At 50.7% G+C, this 21,156-nt stretch overlaps 2 protein-coding genes across 6 annotated transcripts in view; one reads left to right on the top strand and one right to left on the bottom strand.

Moving 5' to 3' along the window:
- The window catches only part of PRR14 (proline rich 14), a 40,884-nt gene extending 35,698 nt beyond the window's left edge, over positions 1-5,186 (bottom strand). The window contains exons 1-4 of one of the 2 annotated variants that reach the window (XM_083152194.1): positions 5,021-5,186; positions 2,544-2,685; positions 1,266-1,303; positions 1,057-1,115 (exon numbers count right to left, since the gene is read on the bottom strand). In XM_083152194.1, coding sequence (XP_083008320.1) covers positions 1,057-1,115; positions 1,266-1,303; positions 2,544-2,685; positions 5,021-5,073 — 292 coding nt within the window. In that variant the 5' untranslated portion in view covers positions 5,074-5,186. The remainder of the gene's footprint in view (positions 1-1,056; positions 1,116-1,265; positions 1,304-2,543; positions 2,686-5,020) is intronic. The other variant, XM_083152193.1, reaches the window with a different exon arrangement.
- The window catches only part of RUSF1 (RUS family member 1), a 130,644-nt gene continuing 114,664 nt past the window's right edge, over positions 5,177-21,156 (top strand). Inside the window, exons 1-2 of one of the 4 annotated variants that reach the window (XM_083152190.1) lie at positions 5,177-5,309; positions 19,750-19,929. In XM_083152190.1, the coding sequence (XP_083008316.1) occupies positions 19,756-19,929 (174 nt within the window). In that variant the 5' untranslated portion in view covers positions 5,177-5,309; positions 19,750-19,755. Of the gene's footprint in view, positions 5,355-13,771; positions 17,380-19,749; positions 19,930-21,156 lie in introns of those variants that run through there. The other 3 variants (XM_083152191.1, XR_014450665.1, XM_083152192.1) reach the window with 3 other exon arrangements.

Here is a 21,156-nt window from a genome sequence, read left to right as displayed (position 1 = left end):
GCTCTGGTTATCACTGTCAGTGCTCAGGGTGTGGAACTGAGCGTGTCAGAGGCAGACCTGGCTCCCCTCCCAGTGAGGAACATTAAGACCTCGGGTGTCCTGTACGCTAGGGACTCCTGCTTTAGCCCAAGCCTGCCCAGGAGTGGTGACTGAGCTCCCTCCTTACTATAGGAAGAAAAGGGCAGAACATGGCACCTGGGAATTCCACTATTTAATGATGTACAGGGGCTAACAGGATGATGGGCTGGCAAAGCAGCCTCTCAGCCATGAGATCTTAAGCCGGATGACTTACATTGGTTTCCGTACTCCCCAGTGCAGATGGGTGCCGGACGGGGTCCTGACAGTCTCGTTCCCGCAAGGGGCTTTGTTGCGCTCGCCATACTGTCCGAGTCCGGCCAGTTGTGATCCCGACGTCAGGCTTATGACTGTCAGGATCCCGACTGTCGGAACCCTATATCACCCCTGTGCACAAGTCTGCAGCTGATGAATTATTGCCGCCTCCGAGAGTTGCTCCCCTATGATCAGCGAGCAGCTGGGGTCTCCTATGTAGAGGAGACAAAGCCAGAAATTCCTACAATATAACCAGGGAAAGCAGCTTGCCAGCTCTGATATGGAGGGAAGGAGAAGGAAAGCATCCAATGGGTAAGGATCATAGGAAGGGGAGGTCACACTCAGGTGGGTGCTGGGGGAATGGTGGCCCCTCCTCCGGAGCACTAGGAACCGCATATATAGCTAGTAGGTGTGATTGCGTAGGTCACTGTCACAGCTCTGGTGGCTGGGACTCTCAGCAGGAGCCAGTAACCGGACCCTTGGCGGTCGCCATTGGCAGATATTAAATAAAATGCCAGCTCCTGTGGGCACCGACTACACTGGGGCTCCCTGCAGAGCTGGAGGGAGAGATACCATCCCACAAAGCAAGGAGCAAGGCGACTTCTTCTCAGTCCCCGGCGGAACGCAGGAGAAACAACAACAACACTCAGCAGCACTCCATGTCACTTACCTGAGGGGTTCTCGGGGGAGAGACAACAACACTCAGCAGCTCTCCATGTCACTTACCTGAGGGGTTCTCGGGGCTCAGCCTGCTGTGCACAGTCCAGTCATCGGTCAGAGATGTCCTGTAATAAAAAAACTTAAGTGAGACCTTTACTGTCCGGAACAGAGATGGACCAGGGAGGAAGCCATTTTGTATGCGGCCTCTATATGCATTAGCTGCCATGGCTTTGGAAAATGGCTGCCTCCGCTGTATGTAGGTGACGTGTTCATACCGATTATCAGGTGGCGTCTTCATATGAAACCGCTCCGCCTGCAGAAGGAAAAGGCCAATAGTTATGTGAAGCAACGACACTGCCCGCAGTGAAGGGCTGGGCCCTTCTACCCCTGGCCCTAACCCGTAACTAGGTGCACTACAGATGACCATGGCACAGCCTCAGCAGCTTCCTAACAGGGACAGACGACCACCTGATACTAATCTCAGGTGTGAGCTGTGCAGTGTTACCCAGCAGTACATATATTACCTCCATGCCACAAATCCCCTCACTGCAGTCATGTGACCTATGGTGACATCACTGCAGTCATGTGACCTATGGTGACATCACTGGCGACACTTCCCAAATACCTGATCCATTTCTACTCCCTCAAGCATCATACTCCAATCACTCTACAGACTGTAATAAAGGGAGTACGGTCCTATAACCCCATCTTACCTACCCCCATCACCACACCCTCAGAACACATCACCCCACACACAGGACAGACACACACACACACACACACACACACACACACACACACACACAACGTGATAATTGTTGTCTGAAGTGCAATGCACAAACCACCTGCCCAGCAGCAGCGCAGAGCACCCCCACCCGCAGCGCAGAGCACCCCCACCCGCCCAGCAGCAGCGCAGAGCACCCCCACCTGCCCAGCAGCAGAGCACCCCCACCTGCCCAGCAGCAGAGCACCCCCACCTGCCCAGCAGCAGAGCACCCCCACCCGCCCAGCAGCAGCGCAGAGCACCCCCACCTGCCCAGCAGCAGCGCAGAGCACCCCCACCTGCCCAGCAGCAGTGCAGAGCACCCCCACCCGCCCAGCAGCAGAGCACCCCCACCTGCCCAGCAGCAGAGCACCCCCACCTGCCCAGCAGCAGCGCAGAGCACCCCCACCTGCCCAGCAGCAGCGCAGAGCACCACCACCTGCCCAGCAGCAGCGCAGAGCACCCCCACCTGCCCAGCAGCAGCGCAGAGCACCCTCACCTGCCCAGCAGCAGCGCAGAGCACCCTCACCTGCCCACCAGCAGCAGCGCAGAGCACCCCCACCTGCCCAGCAGCAGCGCAGAGCACCCCCACCTGCCCAGCAGCAGCGCAGAGCACCACCACCTGCCCAGCAGCAGCGCAGAGCACCCCCACCTGCCCAGCAGCAGCGCAGAGCACCCTCACCTGCCCAGCAGCAGCGCAGAGCACCCTCACCTGCCCACCAGCAGCAGCGCAGAGCACCCCCACCTGCCCAGCAGCAGCGCAGAGCACCCCCACCTGCCTGTAACCCACCTCCTGTGCTTTGTCAGTCAGCTGCACAGACAGTAACCTCTCCGTCTCTCTCTCCACCGGAGAGGACACAATACCTCTGGCTCCCCGATGTTTTGCAGGACTGGGGTCATGCTGTTGGACGGGATGTGAACTGGCAGAGTCACTGAGGGAAAAAGGAAAAGAAGGCTTAAAGATAGAACCAACCAATTTATTAACAAAACATTAAAATGACCATCTCCACACAAAGAGGTTTTAATTATAGGGACTGGTCCCCATGTTGTAACTATATAATGCGGCTAATTCTTTTTACCTGAGCAAAACCATTGGGGAGAGAGGCAGGAACACGTGCAGGGAGATAAGGGAGGGGAACACCAAAAGTCACATATACATGGCAGTATCTGCGGGTTATACATAGAATGTACAGGGAACATACAGGGCAGTTATAGGGGTGTAGAGGGGGCACACAGGGCAGATATAGGGGTACAGGGCACACACAGGGCACATATAGGGACACATGACACATCTAGGGCAGATATAGGGACACATGACACATCTAGGGCAGATATAGGGACACATGCATACTTGCCTACTTTTGGAAACTAGTTGTTAGTAGCATTTTGTACAGCGCCCCATTTAGGGGGCATGTCATGCTCCACCCAAAGGGCATGTCTAGTTCCGTATATGGAGAGATTGTGAACGTGGCACCTACAGCGTGGATGTGTACTGCTACATATGAGAGTAATCTTTTAAAATGACTGATATCCAAATGTAGATGAGCCCCAAAGCAGTTAGTAAGAGCTACTATACTTGGTAAAGAAAAGTCGGTACTTGTTTCCTAGCACGGCCACAATCGCGGGCATCGTGTGCCTTAACTTTAAGGCACACGATGCCCGCGATTTCCCCATAGGCTTCAATGTTAAAAGATTTTAACATTGAAACTGAGTCCATTTAACATAGAAAAAAAAAAAAGGTTAATGGCCCAATATGGGCCATTTCTCATTGGGTATGGCCCCGGCATATGTGTGTAAAAAATAATGGCCCCCATTGTGACCGCCACCCCCACGATTGACGCGAACCCGAAGCGTGGCGAGTGCAGCGAGCCAGCGAGGGGCAGCGGTGCGCGTCCTCCGACCTTTTCATTCCCCTACTATCCACGTCGGCGTGGAGTTGAGAATATAAAGTGTGGCGAGCGCAGCGAGCCACCGAGCCCGAAGCGTGGCGAGCGCATGTGGTTCCATATAAATGGCCACAAGACATGCATGTAGCCATAGGGACCATGTTTTATCACCAATGCTGGGAATGGTGCTGTTGATTCAATGTAAATGGATCTATCTCTTATTCCTTTTTTCCCCCAAAAAATGTAACAGTGTAATGTGGGCTAGGTGACATGAGGGAGATTGCTAGACTAATGAGGGAGAGAGGGAGATTGCTGTTATTTCAGGGAGTCTCCTGCAGAACGCAGGAAGGTAGGCAGCTATATACATGACACATCTAGGGCAGCTATAGGGACACATGACACATATAGGGACACACATAGGGCAGATATAGGGGCACATATAGGGCAGATATAGGGACACAGGGCACCTATAGGGCAGATATAGGGACACAGGGCACCTATAGGGCAGATATAGGGACACAGGGCACCTATAGGGCAGATATAGGGACACAGGGCACCTATAGGGCAGATATAGGGACACAGGGCACCTATAGGGCAGATATAGGGACACAGGGCACCTATAGGGCAGATATAGGGACACAGGGCACCTATAGGGCAGATATAGGGACACAGTGCAGATATAGGGCAGATATAGGGACACAGTGCAGATATAGGGACACAGGGCACATATAGGGTAGATATAGGGACACAGGGCACATATAGGGTAGATATAGGGATACAGGGCACCTATAGGGCAGATATAGGGATACAGGGCACCTATAGGGCAGATATAGGGATACAGGGCACCTATAGGGCAGATATAGGGACACAGGGCACCTATAGGGTAGATATAGGGATACAGGGCACCTATAGGGCAGATATAGGGATACAGGGCACCTATAGGGCAGATATAGGGACACAGGGCACCTATAGGGCAGATATAGGGACACAGGGCACCTATAGGGTAGATATAGGGACACAGGGCACCTATAGGGCAGATATAGGGATACAGGGCACCTATAGGGCAGATATAGGGATACAGGGCACCTATAGGGCAGAAATAGGGACACAGGGCACCTATAGGGCAGATATAGGGACACAGGGCACCTATAGGGCAGATATAGGGACACAGGGCACCTATAGGGCAGATATATGGACACAGGGCACCTATAGGGCAGATATAGGGACACAGGGCACCTATAGGGCAGATATAGGGACACAGGGCACATATAGGGACACAGGGCACCTATAGGGCAGATATAGGGACACAGGGCACCTATAGGGCAGATATAGGGACACAGGGCACACATAGGGGTATAGAGGGAACATGCAGATGACAGACCGGTAGATGAGCGCCCTCCGGCGGTGATGACGCGCTCTGTCCTTCTCTGACATCACAGTGACGATACTAATCACATTAAGCACCTGGTGATGACGTCACCAAGCCCCTGGTCGGTTTCCAAATTAACATTTCCGCTCAGAACCCCGCCCTTCCGGATGTGACGCAATATGTGCGCCACGGCTGAGACCTGATCAGCTGACCAAAATATTGATGTCACATGACTGTCCCCGCCAATTAGCGTGGCTCTTCTTTCCACGTGGCATCACATCACATCACATGCGGCCTCAATGTAAGTGAGGGTACTGTGACTGTGAGTAGCAGCAGCAGCCCTCGGGTGAGTGAGTGCAGTCAGTGTGAGCAGCAGCAGCCCTGAGAGTGAGTGCAGTCAGTGTGAGTAGCAGCAGCAGCCCTGAGAGTGAGTGCAGTCAGTGTGAGCAGCAGCAGCCCTGAGAGTGAGTGCAGTCAGTGTGAGTAGCAGCAGCAGCCCTGCGAGTTAGTGCAGTCAGCGGTGTTAGGTCAGCAACAGGGCTATCCCCCTTCCTTACTTCTACCAGCGTGCCCACCTGTACTCTCACTTTTTGTCCACTCTTTAAAGACGGTAGACAGTAGAAAGACGGGATAAGACACGCTGTGCTACTGTGTTGCATACATTGTATCTGCATTTGATCACATACACTGACACTTTTGTTTTATTAGAGAGGCTACTGTGTGATTCATTGTATACAAAGACTATGCAACAGATACTCTTCCCTCCTGTTCTCACAGCTCTCTTACTCACCTACCATCTATACCCGCATCTCTTCTCACTCACTTCCCTACATCTCAGCTCTCTTACTCACCTACCATCTATACCCGCATCTCTTCTCACTCACTTCCCTACATCTCAGCTCTTACTCACCTACCATCTATACCCACATCTCTTCTCACTCACTTCCCTATATCTCAGCTCTCTTACTCACCTACCATCTATACCTTCATCTCTTCTCACTCACTTCCCTATATCTCAGCTCACACTCACCTACCATCTATACCCGCATCTCTTCTCACTCACTTGTCACTTCCCTACATCTCAGCTCTCTTACTCACCTACAGTCTATACCCGCATCTCTTCTCACTCACTTCCCTACATCTCAGCTCTCTTACTCACCTACCATCTATACCCGCATCTCTTCTCACTCACTGTCCTATATCTCAGCTCTCTTACTCACCTACCATCTATACCTGCATCTCTTCTCACTCACTTCCCTACATCTCAGCTCTCTTACTCACCTACAATCTATACCCGCATCTCTTCTCACTCACTTGTCACTTCCCTACATCTCAGCTCTCTTACTCACCTACAGTCTATACCCGCATCTCTTCTCACTCACTTCCCTACATCTCAGCTCTCTTACTCACCTACCATCTATACCCGCATCTCTTCTCACTCACTGTCCTATATCTCAGCTCTCTTACTCACCTACCATCTATACCTGCATCTCTTCTCACTCGCTACCCCTACATCTCAGCTCTCTTACTCACCTACAATCTATACCTGCATCTCTTCTCACTCACTTCCCTACATCTCAGCTCTCTTACTCACCTACCATCTATACCTGCATCTCTTCTCACTCACTTCCCTACATCTCAGCTCTCTTACTCACCTACAATCTATACCCGCATCTCTTCTCACTCACTTGTCACTTCCCTACATCTCAGCTCTCTTACTCACCTACAGTCTATACCCGCATCTCTTCTCACTCACTTCCCTACATCTCAGCTCTCTTACTCACCTACCATCTATACCCGCATCTCTTCTCACTCACTGTCCTATATCTCAGCTCTCTTACTCACCTACCATCTATACCTGCATCTCTTCTCACTCGCTACCCCTACATCTCAGCTCTCTTACTCACCTACAATCTATACCTGCATCTCTTCTCACTCACTTCCCTACATCTCAGCTCTCTTACTCACCTACCATCTATACCCGCATCTCTTCTCACTCCCTTCCCTACATCTCAGCTCTCTTACTCACCTACCATCTATACCTGCATCTCTTCTCACTCACTTCACTACATCTCAGCTCTCTTACTCACCTACCATCTATACCCGCATCTCTTCTCACATACTTCTCTACATCTCAGCTCTCTTACTCACCTACAATCTATACCCGCATCTCTTCTCACTCACTTCCCTATATCTCAGCTCTTACTCACCTACAGTCTATACCCGCATCTCTTCTCACTCCCTTCCCTATATCTCAGCTTACTCACCTACCATCTATACCTGCATCTCTTCTCACTCACTTCCCTATATCTCAGCTCTTACTCACCTACAGTCTATACCCGCATCTCTTCTCACTCCCTTCCCTATATCTCAGCTCTTACTCACCTACCATCTATACCTGCATCTCTTCTCACTCACTTCCCTATATCTCAGCTCTTACTCACCTACAGTCTATACCCGCATCTCTTCTCACTCACTTTCCTACATCTCAGCTCTCTTACTCACCTACCATCTATACCCGCATCTCTTCTCACTCACTTCCCTATATCTCAGCTCTTACTCACCTACAGTCTATACCCGCATCTCTTCTCACTCCCTTCCCTATATCTCAGCTCTTACTCACCTACCATCTATACCTGCATCTCTTCTCACTCGCTACCCCTACATCTCAGCTCTCTTACTCACCTACAATCTATACCTGCATCTCTTCTCACTCACTTCCCTATATCTCAGCTCTTACTCACCTACAGTCTATACCCGCATCTCTTCTCACTCACTTGTCACTTCCCTACATCTCAGCTCTCTTACTCACCTACCATCTATACCTGCATCTCTTCTCACTCACTTCCCTACATCTCCGCTCTCTTACTCACCTACAATCTATACCTGCATCTCTTCTCACTCACTTGTCACTTCCCTATATCTCAGCTCTCTTACTCACCTACCATCTATACCTGAATCTCTTCTCACTCACTTCCCTATATCTCAGCTCTGTTACTCACCTACCATCTATACCCGCATCTCTTCTCACTCACTTCCCTACATCTCAGCTCTCTTACTCACCTACAGTCTATACCCGCATCTCTTCTCACTCACTTGTCACTTCCCTACATCTCAGCTCTCTTACTCACCTACCATCTATACCTGCATCTCTTCTCACTCACTTCCCTACATCTCCGCTCTCTTACTCACCTACAATCTATACCTGCATCTCTTCTCACTCACTTGTCACTTCCCTATATCTCAGCTCTCTTACTCACCTACCATCTATACCTGAATCTCTTCTCACTCACTTCCCTATATCTCAGCTCTGTTACTCACCTACCATCTATACCCGCATCTCTTCTCACTCACTTCCCTACATCTCAGCTCTCTTACTCACCTACCATCTATACCCGCATCTCTTCTCACTCACTTCCCTACATCTCAGCTCTCTTACTCACCTACCATCTATACCTGCATCTCTTCTCTCTCATTTCCCAACATCTCAGCTCTTACTCGCCTACCATCTATACCCGCATCTCTTCTCACTCACTTGTCACTTCCCTACATCTCAGCTCTCTTACTCACCTACCATCTATACCCGCATCTCTTCTCACTCGCTACCCTACATCTCAGCTCTCTTACTCACCTACCATCTATACCTGTATCTCCTCTCTCATTTCCCTACATCTCAGCTCTCTTACTCACCTACCATCTATACCTGCATCTCTTCTCACTCACTTCCCTACATCTCAGCTCTTACTCACCTACCATCTATACCTGCATCTCTTCTCACTCACTTCCCTACATCTCAGCTCTCTTACTCACCTACCATCTATACCCGCATCTCTGCTCACTCACTTCCCTATATCTCAGCTCTCTTACTCACCTACCATCTATACCTGCACCTCTTCTCACTCACTTCCCTACATCTCAGCTCTTACTCACCTACCATCTATACCCGCATCTCTTCTCACTCACTTCCCTACATCTCAGCTCTCTTACTCACCTACCATCTATACCCGCATCTCTTCTCACTCACTTCCCTACATCTCAGCTCTCTTACTCACCTACCATCTATACCTGCATCTCTTCTCACTCACTTTCCTACATCTCAGCTCTCTTACTCACCTACCATCTATACCCGCATCTCTTCTCACTCACTTCCGTATATCTCAGCTCTCTTACTCACCTACCATCTATACCCGCATCTCTTCTCACTCACTTCCCTACATCTCCGCTCTCTTACTCACCTACCATCTATACCCGCATCTCTTCTCACTCACTTCCGTACATCTCAGCTCTCTTACTCACCTACCATCTATACCCGCATCTCTTCTCACTCACTTCCCTACATCTCCGCTCTCTTACTCACCTACCATCTATACCCTCATCTCTTCTCACTCACTTCCCTACATCTCCGCTCTCTTACTCACCTACCATCTATACCCTCATCTCTTCTCACTCATTTCCCTACATCTCCGCTCTCTTAGGGGCCCATTTATCAAACCATATTTGCAGCTAAACCCCCGAAAACACCCGTTTTCAGGGGTTTGCCGCAAATATTAAGTATCACCCAGATCTACTATAGGGGAACCGCAGCAGGAATCTCCGATCCCTGCTGCGATCTCCCCCTTCAACGCCGCCGGCCGCATCCCCCATAGGTTTATGTGGGAGATGTAAAGCTGCCCGATGTATGAACATCGGGCAGCCCAACTTCGCACCCCTGGGCTATCGCCATTCTGCAATGGCGATAGCCCATTGTAGCCTATGGCTATGGATCGCACTGCCGAGCGGGGCAGTGTGGTCAGAGGGGTCGGCGGGGGGGTCAGTGCTAACCACGCATGCACCAGCACCCGGCTCCGGACATCGCAGGGACGGGCTCCTTTCGGAGCCCTGTCCCTGCACCCTCAGGGATGGTACATCCCTGTGATGTGATCGCAGTTTGCAATGCGATCATGGGCAGTAATATTCCGCCCAGATCGATTAATGATAAATGTGCCCCTTACTCACCTATTATCTATACCCACATCTCTTCTCACTCACTTCCCTACATCTCAGCTCTCTTACTCACCTACCATCTATACCTGCATCTCTTCTCACTCACTTCCCTATATCTCAGCTCTTACTCACCTACCATCTATACCTGCATCTCTTCTCACTCACTTCCCTATATCTCAGCTCTTACTCACCTACCATCTATACCTGCATCTCTTCTCACTCACTTTCTTATATCTCAGCTCTCTTACTCGCCTACCATCTATACCTGCAACTCTTCTCACTCACTTCCCTACATCTCAGCTCTGTTACTCACCTACCATCTATACCTGCATCTCTTCTCACTCACTTCCCTACATCTCAGCTCTCTTACTCACCTACCATCTATACCCGCATCTCTTCTCACTCACTTCCCTATATCTCAGCTCTCTTACTCACCTACCGTCTATACCTGCATCTCTTCTCACTCATTTCCCTACATCTCAGCTCTTACTCACCTACCGTCTATACCCGCATCTCTTCTCACTCACTTCCCTACATCTCAGCTCTCTTACTCACCTACCGTCTATACCCGCATCTCTTCTCACTCACTTCCCTACATATCAGCTCTCTTACTCACCTACCGTCTATACCCGCATCTCTTCTCACTCACTTTCCTACATCTCAGCTCTCTTACTCACCTACCGTCTATACCCGCATCTCTTCTCACTCACTTCCCTACATCTCAGCTCTCTTACTCACCTACCGTCTATACCTGCATCTCTACTCACTCACTTCCCTACATCTCAGCTCTCTTACTCACCTACCGTCTATACCTGCATCTCTTCTCACTCACTTCCCTACATCTCAGCTCTCTTACTCACCTACCGTCTATACCTGCATCTCTTCTCACTCACTTCCCTACATCTCAGCTCTCTTACTCACCTACCGTCTATACCTGCATCTCTTCTCACTCACTTCCCTACATCTCAGCTCTCTTACTCACCTACCGTCTATACCTGCATCTCTTCTCACTCACTTTCCTACATCTCAGCACTCTTACTCACCTACCGTCTATACCTGCATCTCTTCTCACTCACTTCCCTACATCTCAGCTCTTACTCACCTACCGTCTATACCTGCATCTCTTCTCACTCACTTCCCTATATCTCAGCTCTTACTCACCTACCGTCTATACCCGCATCTCTTCTCACTCATTTCCCTACATCTCAGCTCTTACTCACCTACCGTCTATACCCGCATCTCTTCTCACTCACTTCCCTACATCTCAGCTCTCTTACTCACCTACCATCTATACCCGCATCACTTCTCACTCACTTCCCTACATCTCTGCTCTCTTACTCACCTACCATCTATACCCGCATCTCTTCTCACTCACTTCCCTACATCTCAGCTCTCTTACTCACCTACCATCTATACCTGCATCTCTTCTCACTCACTTCCCTACATCTCAGCTCTCTTACTCACCTACCATCTATACCCGCATCACTTCTCACTCACTTCCCTACATCTCTGCTCTCTTACTCACCTACCATCTATACCCGCATCTCTTCTCACTCACTTCCCTACATCTCAGCTCTCTTACTCACCTACCATCTATACCTGCATCTCTTCTCACTCGTGTCCCTATATCTCAGCTGTGTTGTGTACTAAGATCTGTGCTGATAATTGTTCTCTGTTTTTGATCTTCTGTCGCTGTTATGTCTAGTTCTTTGTACCCTGTACTGTTCTAATGTGTTCTACATGTACGGTGCTGTGTACCACTTGTGGCGCCTTATAAATAAAAATCTAATAATACTAGCTGTGATGATGTTGTATACTTGATATCACTATTTCCTCTACCTCCCTATGGCAGCCAACCTCTGGGTTCTCTCCCTATAGGTAGTTATCTGGAAAGGAACAGAAAAGACACCTCCCCTATATAAGGACTGCCCCTTCCTAGGCTCAGTGTCTTTTTTTTTCCTTTCCAGGTAGTGAGTGCTTACCCTGAGGTTGGCTGCTGCCTTCTCCGCTGCCTAGTGCAGTTGGGGTCTAGGCTATGTTTGGGAAAATGAGGCTTCTCCCACCACCCAGTGTGGACGGGCGACTGCAATGGAATCCTGCTGCCTAGTGCAGTTAAGGTGCTTACCCCGGGTTCAGGCGAGCGCAGGACAGTCTTGGACGGCTGGGCGGCATGGACGCCGTGAGTATGGAGATGCGCGTCATCAGGCGCGGTCTGTGTGGCGAGGTGCCGCGCGCGTCATTAGGGCGCCGGGGTCAGGCTGTAGACACCGCGCGTTCTGTGCAGACGCCGCGCGTGTCACAGGATGGCGCGTCAGTAGGCGCGACCCTCCGGCGTGCGTGACGCGTCACGCGGGTGCACGTTTATGACAGGGCAGTGATCCCTGAGCCCACGTTATGGACGTATAAAAACGCGACAGAAGCGCATGGAAGGCGCCATTGTCGTTTGAGACGCCGGCAGAAGGTCTGTGGAACCCGGGGAGAGAATTCTGTGCAACTGCTTCTCCAGAAGGCAGCTGCAGGAGGCGATTATAGAGTACAAGGTAAGGCCCTGGGCTGTTAGCCAGGGCTGTTTGGTGTACCCTCATGCATGGGCTCATAGTATGTATCCTTGTGCAGATACTGTCAGACACTTTAGAGCTATGGAGGAAGAAAGAAAGCAGCCTGCAAAATCAGGGTAAGCAGGAAAGGCAGTTAGTTATTTGTTTACTTACTTATTTATTTATTTGCTGGTGTTTAATGCAGATAGTCAGGCACTCATAGTGTGTATACTCCGGCAGGTCCGAGGCAAGCAAGTGCACGCTCTGTGACAAGACGCTTCCTGACAAATGCACAGGGTCTGTTTGTGATAACTGCAAGGGCTCTCAGTTGCTGGCGCCTTCACAAATGACAGAGTTGGTGGCAAAGCTTAGGACGGCATTGGCTGATACCTTTGTGACAAGGAGGACCTGGCAAAGGTGTCGGCTAAGAGGCCCAGGGAGATTGATTCCGCTAATTCAGAGGACTCAGAAGAAGGTCCTGCTCCTGCTGCAGAGGAGGAAGTTGAGGAAGGAGAAGTGATGCAGGAGAAGGCAGAACTGGAATTTAATCCAGACCTGCTGGATAATCTGTTTACGCTTGTGAACAAGTCTCTTAATATTGACGTGGTGCAAGAGGAAGGCAAACTGCAAGATTTGCTCTTCAGAGACAAAAAGAAAAAGCCCAAAACATTCCCGCTGTCTTTGACACTTAAAGAAGTAGTAGAGGACGAGTGGGCGCACCCGGATAAAAAGGTGGCGGTGCCACTAAGGGTTAATAAAATGTACCCTTTTGAACCACAGGAAGTAAAGATGTGGGAGGAACCGCCGAAGGTAGACGCTGCTATTGCACGCATATCCAGGAAAACGACGCTCACATTGGAGGACGCCAATATATTCAAAGACTCCATGGAGCGTAAAATGGAGATGGGGTTACGTAAACAACACGTGACATCAGGGGCAGCGATCAAGGCGTCTTAAGCGATTGCAATCACTTCCAGAGTGCTCAGGTCGTGGTGTCAGGACCTAGAGTCAGATATGATCGACGGCATAAAAAGGGCAGACCTTCTGAAGATTGTCCAGAATATGCAGGTGGCCATAGAGTTTGTGTGCGATGCCTCACTAGATGCAGTCAGGTTGGCAGCAAGAGTCAACGCCAATGCAGCAGTAGTGAGAAGGGCCCTGTGGCTGAAACCATGGGCTGCAGACGCCCAATCAAAAAATAAGCTAGTATCCCTACCGTTTCAGGGAGAGTATTTATTCGGAAAAAAACTCGATGACATCATCACAAAAGTGTCGGGAGGAAAATCAGTGTGGCTACCACAGGACAGGGGTGCAAAGAAGCCCTTCAATAAGTCTCAGAGGTTCCAGCAATCAGAATTCAGAGAGGCGAGAACTTACAGGCCAGGAAGGAACTACAGGCGGCCGTGGTTTGGAAATCGGAGTTCCTTTCGAGGTCAAAGGAACAAGGAAGGAAGGTTCTCGTTCAGGCAGTCATCACAATGACGCCAGGTACAGGGTCGGGGGCAGGCTGTTAGAGTACAAACAGGCCTGGTTCCGATCCACAGAGGACCGGTGGGTCCAAGAAGTGGTCTCCACCGGATACAAAATAGAATTCATAATGACACCCGGAAACTGGATGGAAGAGTCCCCTGTGCCAAAATGCCCGAAGGAAAAGGAGGCGCTAATGAGCAGCTTGCAGACTATGATCTCCCAGGGGGTCGTAGTCATAGTACCCAAGGATCAAGAAGGCCAAGGCTGGCACTCCAGATTCTTCGTTGTAAAAAAAGCGACAGGGGGCTTCAGGACCATCCTGGACCTGAGAAGACTCAATACATACGTCAAGACACAAAACTTCAAAATGGAGTCGATAAGGTCTATCCTCCCAGACATCAAACAGGGGTCTTTTCTAACAACGATAGACTTAAAAGACGCTTACTTACATATTCCCATATGTCAACAACACCAAAGATACCTAAGATTCAAAATCAAAGGAATTACCTACCAATTTACGGCTCTGCCGTTCGGCCTATCCACATCCCCGAGAACCTTCACAAAGGTTCTGGTTGTGCTCATAGCAAACTTAAGAAAGGAGGGTGTGACAATATGGCCATATTTGGACGACCTACTAATTATGGTGAAGACAGAAGGAATGGCAAGAGATCATACAGTGAAGGTGATGAAGTACCTAAAGCATCACGGGTGGCTCATAAACAAGGAGAAAAGCCACTTGGAACCAACAAGAACCGCAAAGTATCTGGGTGTTGTGATAGATACAGAAGCCATGAGGGTCAGATTGACACCAGAAAGGCAGGAGAAACTAAGGTCAGAGGTAATCAAGCTTCTAAGAAAAAGGCTAGCGTGCGCAGGAGACTGCCTAAAGGTTTTAGGCCTCATGTCGGCAGCGCAAGACACTATCAAATGGGCCCGATTTCATACAAGAAACCTACAAGGGTGCTTTCTATCCCAATGGGATGGCGACGGGAAGAATCCCATGCAAAGGATTTCCTTGTCAAAGCAAGCGAAAGAAGACCTAAGGTGGTGGATGGACACAAACCGGTTGCGACAAGGAAGATCATTCGCAAAAAGGGAGCAGATATTAGTCACCACCGACGCCAGTCAGTCGGGATGGGGAGCTGTGTGCGGCAAGAGAACAGCACAAGGTCAATGGAGACAAGCCGAGTCAAGGGCACACTCAAATGTAAGAGAGATGAAGGCAGTGCTGATGGCATGCCTAGCATTTCAGGTACAACTGTGGCAAAAGGAAGTTGTAATCCGGTCGGACAACAGAGCTGTAGTGGCGTACGTGAACCGCCAAGGCGGTACAAGGAGCCGAAAACTGATGAAGGAGACGGCAAGCATACTCCAGTGGGCGGAAAGACATGTCCAAAGCCTGTCTGCAGTGTTTATCGCAGGGAAGGAGAACCAGCAAGCGGATGCCCTAAGCAGGTGGTCAATAAGACCAGGAGAGTGGGAATTGTCACCACAAATATTCGACATGCTGACAAGCCACTGGGGAGTCCCGCAGGTGGACCTAATGGCCACCAAGCACAACGCAAAGGCAAAAAAATTTATATCAAGGCACTGGGAACAAGGGGCATGGCAGGCGGACGCCCTAACCACCAGTTGGGGAACGGGCCTGGCATACGTCTTTCCCCCATTCCCAGTGATACCGAGACTGTTGAACAAAATCCAACAGGAACGGATGACAGTCATTGCAGTCCTGCCCTACCGGCCCGAGACGAGCCTGGTTTGCCAAGGTGGTCAGGATGGCGGTGGATGCTCCTTGGGAATTACCGGACATAGAAAACCTGATACGACAAGGACCTCACGTACAGAGGCAGCCCGACCACTGGAATCTGACGGCGTGGCTGCTGAGACAAGAAACTTGGTAGCAAGGGGGTTTTCCAGAAAGGTCGTGGATACACTGTTAAAGGCTAGAAAACATTCTACGTCTAAGACGTATTACCGGATATGGAAGGCATATACAGAACTCTGCAAGAGGGAAGATAAAGACCATAAGCTGGTCACTTCTGTACTGGATTTCCTGCAGAGAGGGTTGGAGAGGAACCTCTCAGTAAGCTCTTTAAAGGTACAAGTGGCGGCTTTAGGAGCCATGCTGGACATTAGAATTGCGGATAACAAGTATGTTCAGAGGTTCTTGCAAGCATCGCAGAGAATAAGACCTTCATTCCACAGACCCATTGCGCCATGGGATCTAAACATGGTGTTGAATGTCCTGACAGAAGAACCATTCGAGCCATTGGAGCAAGTGTCCACCAGAATGTTGTCACTAAAGGTGGCATTCTTGGTAGCAATAACATCCGCAAGGCGGGTGTCAGAGTTGCAGGCTCTTTGGGCTGAAGAGCCATTTCTGAATGTGTTCGACGACAAAGTGGTCTTAAGGACGAACCCTAACTTCTTACCAAAGGTAGTGTCGCAATTCCATGTAAATCAGGAGATAGTGCTACCCACCTTTTGCGACAAGCCGATGAATGAAAAGGAGGTTAGGTTGCATAACTTGGATGTCAAACGGGCTATACTAATATACCTGAAGAGGGTGGAATCATGGAGGAAGACCAAGAGACTCTTTGTAATATCTGAAGGAAAAAACAAGGGCATGGGAGCCACCAAGACAACTATAGCCAGGTGGATCAAGTCATGTATAGCAGAGGCGTACAGGATTAAGAAGATAGATCCGCCTGAAGGCATAAAGGCGCACTATACAAGGGCAGTAGCGGCGTCATGGGCAGAAAGGGGCGCTGCCTCAATGGAAGAACTGTGCAAGGCGGCATGTTGGGCCTCAGCACACACCTTCACCAAACACTACAGAGTGGATGTAGGGTCATCAAGTGATGCAAAGTTTGGGAGAAGGATTCTTAGCGCAGTGGCGCTATAAGAAAAAAGAAAAAAGTCAATGACAAGGGAGAGGAGGTGAAAAGAACCTCGTATCCTTTTTTTTTTTTCATTTGGTGGTCTTATTTACATGTTGTTATGTGTATACGGTAACGTACAAGTTATTATTAAGTTGTTATTAAGTTGAAACCCGCCCAGTGAAGTAACTGCTAGGGTATTACCCAGAGGTTGGCTGCCATGGGGAGGTAGAGGAAAGTACGGATTATTACCTGTTAGTACGATTTCCTCTACTCCTCCATGGCAGCATTATTCCCGCCCAAGAGTAACTTAAAAAAAAAAAAAAAGAAAAGTCTATATATGTATATGTTTTAAGCTGTATAATTGAAAGACACTGAGCCTAGGAAAGGGCAGTCCTTATATAGGGGAGGTGTCTTTTCTGTTCCTTTCCAGATAACTACCTATAGGGAGAGAACCCAGAGGTTGGCTGCCATAGAGGAGTAGAGGAAATCGTACTAACAGGTAATAATCCGTACTTTATGCTCTAATGGTGTATACACACGGGCACGATATGGCTTCCGATGTTGCAGATATAGTGCACATTGGAAGCCATATCGCATGCCGATTGTGTACTTTTTAGGGCTAACGAGCCCGATGTGCGCTCCCGAGTGAGCACAAATCTGCAGCGACATAGTGAGGGCAGGCAGATCTGCACTATATAGTCTTTGTGCCTTTACTCATATAGCTCCGGCGGCCGCTTCTCCTGGGGCTGCAGGGCTGAAGCGCAGTGACTTGGTCCCGGAAGTCCGCCGTATAGAGGAGGGTGGCGGGGGAAAGCTGTTGCTGTGCCGCAGCCCCCGGTGTCGCAGCACCCTGCCATCTGTGCCCCTGTCCGGCACCTGGTGACGGGTATCGGTACTGTCCTCTCCTCTCCTTCATGCCGTGCGATGCGAGTCCTGATGCGATCAGATCGTGTACACACCTTAAGAGTGGGTCTGGCAATCTGTCCTAACAGACTCACTTGATGATTTATGTAGAATGGGATGGTGTGTGGTTTTTCAAATGCGCCTCTCCCCTAGCAGCCTGAAAAATCTCCAGCTGGTTCAATCAACCAGCAAATATCGTAGGTGGGAAGGGAGGTGGGAAGGGGGAGGTGGGAAGGGGGGGGGGGGGGGGGGGTTTGGAGAAATTTTAGCACAGGCGCTTATGGTCAGATGTGAATGTGAATAAAAAATTGATTCACTCACAGGGGGGTCCGATGAGAGTGGTGGGCTCAGTCCATCCCAGCGCTTACAGTCCAGGATATGAAGGTTGGATTTTTTACCACCTGCCGCTTCTGTGGCTGGTTACTGAAGCTGTGATTATACCGTAGGACTCCCTGCCGATTCCCGCAGCCGTGGTCCCGGCTTCTAGGCTGGAGGAAAGTCTTTGTGGTAAGGATGAGAAATGCCGGCTCCGTTCTGGGGGGTGGTTGGAAGGTAGGAAAAGTGACCACGTTCACCTGGCCAACGCGTTTCAAGGCTGGGATGGACTGAGCCCACCACTTCATCGGACCCCCCTGTGAGTGAATACATTTTTTTTATTCACATTTTTTTTCTATTTTTTCAATTTGTTTACACTTTTTTCTGCTAAGTATTTTAAAAATATTTTTTTATGCAGTTCAGAAATAAATCTTTTAAATGATTACATTGGGACCTTCATACATCTGACCATAAGCGCCTGTGCTAAAATTTCTCCAACCCCCCCCCCCCCCCTTCTCACTGGATGATTTACCTTCATATGAGTTAGCCCCAGACTACTATACCCTCTGTGTGACTCAGTCAATGCAAACATCTCGGGCTATTTAAACGTTCTCCAGTTGATGGCCAGTCACAGGTAAGGGGTGTACACATGTGGAGATCTCCTAGAAGGTTAGCTAAAATCTCCCTATTATCTCATATTTACATCTCACTACCAGCAGGACAGCATTGAGTTACCTAGGTCCCTCTGCATATCTTACATCTGCCCTACCTGCAGCGCAGCATGGTGTTACCTAGGTCCCTCTGCATATCTTACATCTCACTACCAGCAGTGCAGCATGGTGTTACCCAGGTCTCTCTGCACATGTTACATCTGTCCCTCCTGCAGTGTAGCATGGTGTAACCCAGGTCTCTCTGCACATGTTACATCTGCCCCACCTGCAGTGCAGCATGGTGTTACCCAGGTCTCTCTGCACATGTTCCATCTGCCCCACCTGCAGCGCAGCATGGAGTTACCTAGGTCTCTGTGCACACGTAACATCTGCCCCACCTGCAGCGCAGCATGGGGTTACCTAGGTCTCTCTGTATGTGTTCCATCTGCCCCACCTGCAGCGCAGCATGGGGTTACCTAGGTCTCTGTGCACACGTAACATCTGCCCCACCTGCAGCGCAGCATGGGGTTACCTAGGTCTCGGTGCACACGTAACATCTGCCCCACCTGCAGCGCAGCATGGAGTTACCTAGGTCTCGGTAACCTAATGTAAACTGGGTTCTATTTCCCTACACTGCAGTGTTAAGGTGGCCATACACACGCAGATATATCTGCAGATCTGGCTGGTTGGAGCAGACGCATGGTTATGGATGAGAGCCGATGACAGTTGACCATTTGCTTGGAAATGCTGGAAACCTGACAAACTGTCACTCAGATATTACCGGGTTTTTGTTCCAACCAGCCAGATCTGCAGATAAATCTTCCTAGTGTATGGGCACCCTAACAGGGCTGGCGGATAGGGGAGGGTATTTACTTTGCACAATCTACCCCATCCTGGTACCTACATAGGCAGCTTTCATCTTGTCCCTATAGTACTGTCAGGTGATCCCTGGATATAACACCCTATATCTGCAGTTTGAATGACACTTTTCACATTTTCAGGTTGCCATGGTGATGTCACAGCGTGGATCTGAGTGGACAATGAAGGACAGGGCTGTTATCTGTACTGAACGCTACGGGTCAGGGAGCATTCAGAGATATGTACAGCGTAACGATGACACTATTTCCTGTGAGAGGCTCCACATACAACAACGCTACCACTCTATAAAGGACTGCTTTGTGGTGAGAACTGTATGGTTGTCCTCATATTCCCACCAGTGTACCTCACCACGGGCAGACACGGGGTACCTCCCTCTCCCCTGCCACGGGCAGACACAGTGTACCTCCCTCTCTACCCTACCGCAGACACATTGTACCTCCCTCTCCCCTGCCACGGGCAGACACGGTGTACCACCCTCTCTCCCCTGCCACGGGCAGACACGGTGTGCCACCCTCTCTCCCCTGCCACGGGCAGACACGGTGTACCTCCCTCTCTCCCCTGCCACGGGCAGACACGGTGTACCACCCTCTCTCCACTGCCACGGGCAGACACGGTGTACCACCCTCTCCCCTGCCACGGGCAGACACGGGGTACCTCCCTCTCCCCTGCCACGGGCAGACACGGTGTACCTTCCTCTCCCCTGCCACGTGCAGACACTGTGTACCACCCTCTCTCCCCTGCCACGGGCAGACACTGTGTACCACCCTCTCTCCCCTGCCACGGGCAGACACGGTGTACCACCCTCTCACCCCTGCCACGGGCAGACACGGTGTACCACCCTCTCTCCCCTGCCACGGGCAGACACGGTGTACCACCCTCTCTCCACTGCCACGGGCAGACACGGTGTACCACCCTCTCTCCACTGCCACGGGCAGACACGGGGTACCTCCCTCTCTACCCTACCGCAGACACGGTGTACCTCCCTCTCCCCTGCCACGGGCAGACACTGTGTACCTCCCTCTCTCCCCTGCCACGGGCAGACACGGTGTACCTCCCTCTCTCCACTGCCATGGGCAGACACGGTGTACCTCCCTCTCTCCACTGCCACGGGCAGACACTGTGTACCTCCCTCTCTCCACTGCCACGGGCACACACGGGGTACCTCCCTCTCTCCCCTGCCACGTGCAGACACTGTGTACCTCCCTCTCTCCCCTGCCACGGGCAGACACGGTGTACCACCCTCTTCCCCTGCCACGGGCAGACACTGTGTACCACCCTCTCTCCACTGCCACGGGCAGACACTGTGTACCACCCTCTCTCCACTGCCACGGGCAGACACGGTGTACCACCCTCTCTCCACTGCCACGGGCAGACACGGTGTACCACCCTCTCTCCACTGCCACGGGCAGACACGGTGTACCACCCTCTCTCCCCTGCCACGGGCAGACACGGTGTGCCACCCTCTCTCCCCTGCCACGGGCAGACACGGTGTGCCACCCTCTCTCCCCTGCCACGGGCAGACACGGTGT

This window comes from Crinia signifera, chromosome 7, assembly GCF_055691185.1.
Source record: "Crinia signifera chromosome 7, ASM5569118v1, whole genome shotgun sequence".
Lineage (NCBI taxonomy): Eukaryota > Metazoa > Chordata > Amphibia > Anura > Myobatrachidae > Crinia > Crinia signifera.
The sequence above is the reverse complement of the archived record's forward strand: the minus strand, read 5'-3'. Positions and strand labels throughout refer to the sequence as shown.